The sequence below is a fragment of the Uloborus diversus genome, chromosome 10 (assembly GCF_026930045.1).
Source record: "Uloborus diversus isolate 005 chromosome 10, Udiv.v.3.1, whole genome shotgun sequence".
NCBI lineage: Eukaryota > Metazoa > Arthropoda > Arachnida > Araneae > Uloboridae > Uloborus > Uloborus diversus.
The window spans coordinates 98,616,173-98,623,015 of record NC_072740.1 but is presented as its reverse complement, the minus strand read 5'-3'; the positions used below and the strand labels follow the sequence as shown (position 1 = coordinate 98,623,015).

Sequence of the window (6,843 nt, the reverse complement as noted above, 5' to 3'; positions counted from 1 at the left end):
AAAGCAGCAACATAGCATCACAATTCCTTTCCAAATATTTTTGTGTTGAGAGTGAAAAATTCACTTTAGTTCTAAAAGCTTTTAATGATAAGGTTACTTAAATAAAACAAGATTCCAATTTAAACAACCAAATAAAATTCTTTTATTAAAAACTTTAAATACAGTGCCAATTATAGGCTTAATTCAGTATATTTCTTGTAAATAAAATTTTACTAATGGCTTTGACACATCTATAACAAATACTACTTACCGATTGGTAAATTTTATATGACTGTAGTATTGTTAATTAATATAAATGGCAGGAGCACTTTAAGTACTTTTAAAAGCATACAAATTTCATTACTTAAAATGACAATAAAACACCATCTAGTACATGGTAAGTCAGAATAATAAAAAACATTCAAGATGAACAGCGATAATCTAAAAACAAAACAACAATTGCACTAACAGTTTTAACACATCTACAACAAATACTATTTATGAATACTTTTTCTGAATTAGAAAATTTTAAATGATAAGGGCACTTTCAGTACTTTTAAAAGCATTCACATTTCATCACTTAAAATTACAATTAAAAGACCTTTGAGTTTATGGTAGGGCAGAAGTATATAAAAACATTCAAGGTGGAGAGCAAGGATCTAAAAACAAAACACTTTTACTAGTGGTTTCGACGCATCTATAACAAATACTCTATCAATACTTTCTCTTAACTAATAAATTTGATATAACTGCAGTACTTTTAATCAACATCAATGACAAGGGCATATTTAATACTTTTAAAAGCATTCACATTGCATCACTTAAAATTACAGCAAAAACACCATTCAATTTATGGTAGGTAAGAAGCACATAAAAAAAATTCGAAATAGACAGTGGGGATATAAAAACAAAATAACAGCAGCACTTCTTAACCGAAGACAACTATGCACCATTATTTATTTAATGTTCATGACACAGATCGATTTTGTAGCAGCAAATACTTTACCCCAGTCAAAGAGGATTACTACAGTATCACCAGACTTGATAAAGTCTTTTCGTTTTCCATATTCAATTGCCAAGTGTATTCTTGTATTATTGTCCTCATACCACTCATCAGTAACTTTACCTAAAAAAATTAAAAATAAAGAAAAATAACACTAAATAAGATTTAAAAAATCTACTTGACTGCAAAAAACATAAAGATATTTTAGAAACAGAAGACGTAAAATTGTAAAAACAGTAAAATATAATGGCTTTTTCAAAATGTCATGGATGAAACTGATCTATACTCATAGGCTACAAAGCTCAATATATAGATCACTCATGGTTTTTTTTCCATGGGTGACAAATAAATATTCATGAAATGTTTCCTCATGCTTTGCTTCTGAAAACTTTTTTGTCAGAAAGAACTAAAAAGTCACCAAATACCAATCATAATCTTGGGATGTTGATAATAAACATTTGATAAATATAATTTCGCTTGGCCTAAGTTTGTAATGAAACTTTGATGGACAGTGATAAATTTAAAGGAAATAATTTCAAGCAACAAATATTTTACAAGATAGAATGGAATTCCTATAAGGTGCAAACTAATGCAATATTAAATTCTGCAAAGATGTTAACATGCACTTTTCTAGTAGAATTTATGCCAGAGAGGTACTTACCTTTAACAGTACCTAGTCATGAATACTTATATTAAACCTAAATGCTGTCATCCAATTAGACCATTTCTATACATTCTTGGCAAATACATTGTAATAACATGTTCATAGTTTACTTTTCTGCTGAATTATTGTGTATCATCAACAATAATAATGGCAATGAACTAGAAATAAGACCTTTTGCACCTACAAATCTTTAATAATGAACATGATATTGTGCCTCAGAGCAATAGTAAGACATCTAAGCACAGGAATAACGGTAAGATTCCGACTGCTGCTTTGAGGAGACGATACATAAAGTTTATTAGTTTTAAATTTTATTAAAAGACTGGTGATAATTTTCAATGGGCAACCTGCCAAACCAGCAATATATTGATGTTATGGCTCAAATAATAATTTCATGTATCAGTTTACAACATTAGCTTTACAAGTCAAAAATTTAGTTGCTCACATTGATACAGAGTCATGCTTATCTTTAAAACTTTTAATTTTCAAACAGCTAGAATGCATGTTAAATGTAAATGAAGAAATAAAGTAGACATTTGTTTTAAAATCAAAATAAAAAAAGTTAATGTTAGCACTGAGAGAAAAGATTAAGCTCAAAATAAAGTTAAATAACTTAAATGCAACTAATTCTTTCAATTTTTGCCCCATTACTTATTTAGTGAAAACTGTCTTTTGAACAAACATCATTTAAAAACAACATTTGCTGACACGTGCTAACACTCTGTCTGGACCGTAAAGCAGTTTGCACAAGCATATCAGATGTGTAGCCATTCTGCAATAAGTTCAACAAGATCTTTTTAACATGACGTTGCCTATTACTGAACTCAGAGTATCATGTAAGGCCCCGAGTCAAGGATAGAAAAGTACGAAAATTTTAGAATAAAGAGCAATTTTTGCTACTATTGTCTCATTTTTACTTGATAAGTTTTCACTTCTTCTTTGTACCATTTTTTAAAAATTTATTTCATTCATTTTTTTTTATTTTGGTATATTTTACTATTTAAGACACTGAACAATAAAGATTGCTTATTGTTCTCACAATAACATAGGCAGAATTTCCTCCTTTTACAAAACAATAATATAAATGTTATCATTTTATATCATTGTTTGAAATAATAAAATCTTTAAGAAATTATTTCATATACACTTATCTTAATTTTTAAAATGCAACCTGTTCTCTTTACACAAAAAATAGAAATGTTAGTCTAGATTTTGCCAAAATCATGCTTGGATGTTTCATGCTTGAACTTGAATTCAGCATATGAAACTAGAACTCAACAGATCCCATTCCAAGAAAACAGCTTACAATGTGAAGCATAGATGGAATATTACATAACTACACCAAATGTTTAAAATTGTGTGAAACGAATGAATCCTCTGTTTTCATGCAAATAGAAAAAACATTAGTTATAATTAAAATAATTGAAACAAACAATCACACTATATTTACTGATTGAAAAGATAATTAAAAAACGTTTGCAATACTTTCTTGATAGAGTTTTTTTAATCAAAATTTAATAATTTAAAAACTAAAAAACCTTTTCTCACCAGGAACAAACAAAGGGAAGACTCCTCGAAATAAATTTGATTGTCTTGCCCGCCGACAGAGTCTTATGGGAGTGATGACAGGACATTTAGGCCGGTACTTGGCTACATAGAACACGCTCCTACCAAATTAAACATGCTTTAATATATTTGAAAAATAAAAGCAGAGAATTTATTACAGCATTCATATTTTGTACTAGTTCTGTTTGAGTCTTAAAATACCTAAAGAACAAATTAAACCAATTAAAACCGAAATCAGTTGTTTTTGTAACTGGTGATGATTTAAAAAGTAACTTGTACCCTAAACCCGGGCTACTTTGGATTTAGGGTCCTTCTTTGGCCCAAATGGATAAAAATATACAATGTCATCTTTCAACCTTCAGGGCACAATTTTTTCAGCATATTTTGACAGATTCCACTAGACAGCATCCCCAAGCCCTCAATTAAGTATATCAAGCAGTTCTATAGCTTTGCTCAAGAAGCAACACTAGTGGCTCTGTCTTCCTTGTGCTAACATGTTCCTTCATAACCTCTCAAACCTCTCCATGTAGAAGCAGTTCTACATCAGCTAAGAGTTTTTTAAGTACTTATTTATGAACACTATTTAATACTTTATGCCATAGTATAGTTGTACTTCTCATTTCTGTCTATTATTATTTTTTTAATTGACAATGACAACAAATCTCTTTACCTAAAAATTGTGACCTACTTTGGCCCAGCATAAAAACTTGAAAAAATCAGCCAGAGAAATTTGGAAAAGTAAAGAATACCTAAAATTAAGACTCTGAAAAGGAAAAACACAAGAAAAAAATCTGGAGTTCTCGGCAAGAGATAAATAAAGAGATTTCAGACTCAATTCATCAGGGCTCAGCTACATAGCTTTCATTATGGAAGATGAATTAAAAGTTGCAGGAGGATTAGAAAAAGGCTTATCCAGCTGCATCTACATATTACAAATTTTGTTAAAGTCATTGGAAAGTTTATGTAATTTTTCTTGCAGAATGGAATGAGCTCAGGTGTCCAAAGATAGCTGTTGATGTGAGAGAAGAAGGAGCAAATGTTAAGAGCAAAAAAAAAAAAAAAAAAAAAAAGGAATGAACAGAAAAGTTTTAGAAGTGACCAAAAATTTAGGATTCTTTGTTTTACGAATGCTGTTGTCTTAAGTCAAATTATTCAAACTCTAAAACTGATGAAAAGATTTCTGAGACAATAACTAGGCATGTGAACACATATTAAAAAAAAAAAAAAATAATAATTTTCCTTAAAACAAATATGTGTGACTTCAACTTCTTTTAAATATATTTTTCATTCAAATAAATAGTTTTTTGTAGGAACCTACATGTTTCTTTGACTCCAGTTAGTTCTACAGCGATTTTAAATAGAGAAATCCACTTTGGGCCAAAGTAACCCAAACGCGAGGGTAACATTGGCCAAAATAAAAAACACTAATAAAATGTAAAAATACTTGAAAATAAACTGATCACTATTCAAAAATAAAATTACGAGACCTCTAGATGTGTAAAACAAGTTTCCACAGCTTGGAAATATGAATTGCTATAAAATAATTGAGAAAAGAATGATAAAAGTTAAAAATCTGGGTGCACAGTAGCCCATGTTTATGGTATATGAATGAGTAATAAAAAGTAATTCACATATGAAGTCATTAGTCAAGGAATTCAACGAAAATAAAAATTACTGTAAGAAAAAAAACTATGAATAAAATAAAAACAAATTGAAGGCAGAAACGATGGTAGATAGTATAAATACAAACAATTTAGCAAAATCTCAAAATGATTCTACTATATATAATAGGATAAGCTGATCTTAAAGAACTTTTTTCATCTCAACTGAAACTAGTCAACTATTATTCAGCACTCACCTTGCCGTAGTACTGATGACTATGATGGCTGAAGCAGAAATCTTTATAGACGTATCCACTGTCATAATGGCATAATCTTCAAGTGTGTTTGTAAATACAGATTTCTTCTGAATATTGTAGTTGAAAAAATAATCATCAGATAGAGTTTTTTCAGCATCTGTGCAGATCTTACGCATCTGCTTAAGCGCGTCTATTCCATAATTACTGACGCATGTTTTTCTTGATAGCATAACGCAGTCTGCTCCGTGAAATACAGCCTCACAAACTTCTGTAACTTCTTCTTGAGCAGGTATAAGATTTTCAACCATACTTGGGAACATCTGAAATGGAAAGAAAAATAGTTCTCAGTTAGCAAGGCAAAAGTTTTGAGGAAAAGCACTATGATTATGATAAAAAAGTAGTCAAGTCTCAAAATCACTATAAATATATATGTAAACTAGCTGACCCAGCCACGCATTGCTGTGGCGAAAAAGTTCGATTAAAATAATATTTTACTCATTTTTTTGATACAATCAAATTAATATTTTAAAAATAGAGCTTAAAATAGCATAGTCGATTTTAAAACATATGAGATTGATAATGGGCGTATTTCAACCAAAAAAGGATTCATAAATGTTCTTGGAAAATAACAGGGAGCTGATGTGGCCGATTTCTGCCAGTAACATGTCTTGCCAAAACCAGGAACGTTTTCCGATAAAATTCAGTAAAATTCCTGAAATTATCTCGGAAGCCTGGCAAAAGTACTATACTAATGCTTAGTTAATTTTGCAAATATGACTTCGGCCAAAAAAAAAAAAAAAAAAAAAAAAAAAAAGCAAAATAACTTGTAAGTGATAGATCGGAACGTAGAAACTAAGCGTAAACAACCATACACGTTTAGATTCTACACTATATTTTATTCACCTCAGCTTTCTCTATAGTTTGTAATCGATAACTTCTTTACAAAATACATTAACTAAATTAAAAGCATATAAAAATTAAATTTTATCAATGAGGTAGATAACATTGACTTCGAAGTTTTGTTTCTATTACTTGAAAACTGAAAATTATCTAAGCACTAAGTTGTGCACAATGTTCTTGCTGAACCTGTCTTTTGCTAATACTAAAAGTATGATAGCTTTCCCACTTGTTAGTAGGCGATGTATGGTTGTCCATGAGAGAAACATTTATTGTTATGCCCAAACCGAAAGTAGACATTGTTTGGTCTTGGGATCTCTTTATGGTCAACAGCTAAACAAATCGGAAATTGAAACCTTTCAAATGTGTTTGAAAATTATGGTGCTATTAATGGATTACGTGGCAACACAATCATTTCTCCTTTAAACTTTCTCGTCAAAATTCTTGAGTTTTGATGCAGAAACGTGCACCGTTGCACAATCTAGGTGGGTTTAAATTGCGAAAAAGAATAAATTGGTGAGCCAATTTTTAGCCGGAAATTCGTGTAGTCGCAATCCTGGTGTATCCAGGGAATTTAAAAATTAAGTTGGGACGTTTACGGCTTTGTTTTCATCGACAATTGTATAGCCTTGTTCAGCATCAATGGTCAGCATTTTTTTCCCAGCCGTCAGTAATCGCTCATTGTTCGCAATAATTGTGGCTAAGACAGCGTCATTGCACTGTTTTTTCTCGCTGCAAATCCGTGTTAACTAAGTCGGTGGCCCAACGATCAAGTACGGCATACCATAATGACTAAGCAGAAAATTTGAAATTTAAATGCAAAAACCTACATTCAAAACTGAAGCTTCATACTCATCTCTGGTGTAAAATCTGGAT

The 6,843-nt window shown here is 30.6% G+C and overlaps 1 protein-coding gene across 1 annotated transcript; it reads right to left on the bottom strand.

Annotated features, from left to right (window-relative positions):
- Positions 1–303: 303 nt before the first annotated feature.
- LOC129231793 (pyruvate kinase-like) lies at positions 304–5,284 on the bottom strand. The gene is made up of 3 exons (XM_054866167.1): positions 5,071–5,284; positions 3,195–3,313; positions 304–1,105 (listed from the first exon to the last, which is right to left on the bottom strand). The coding sequence occupies exons 1-3, from the start codon at positions 5,244–5,246 to the stop codon at positions 936–938; spliced, it is 465 nt and encodes a 154-aa protein (XP_054722142.1). The 5' UTR covers positions 5,247–5,284; the 3' UTR covers positions 304–935.
- Between the last annotated feature and the right edge of the window lie 1,559 nt (positions 5,285–6,843).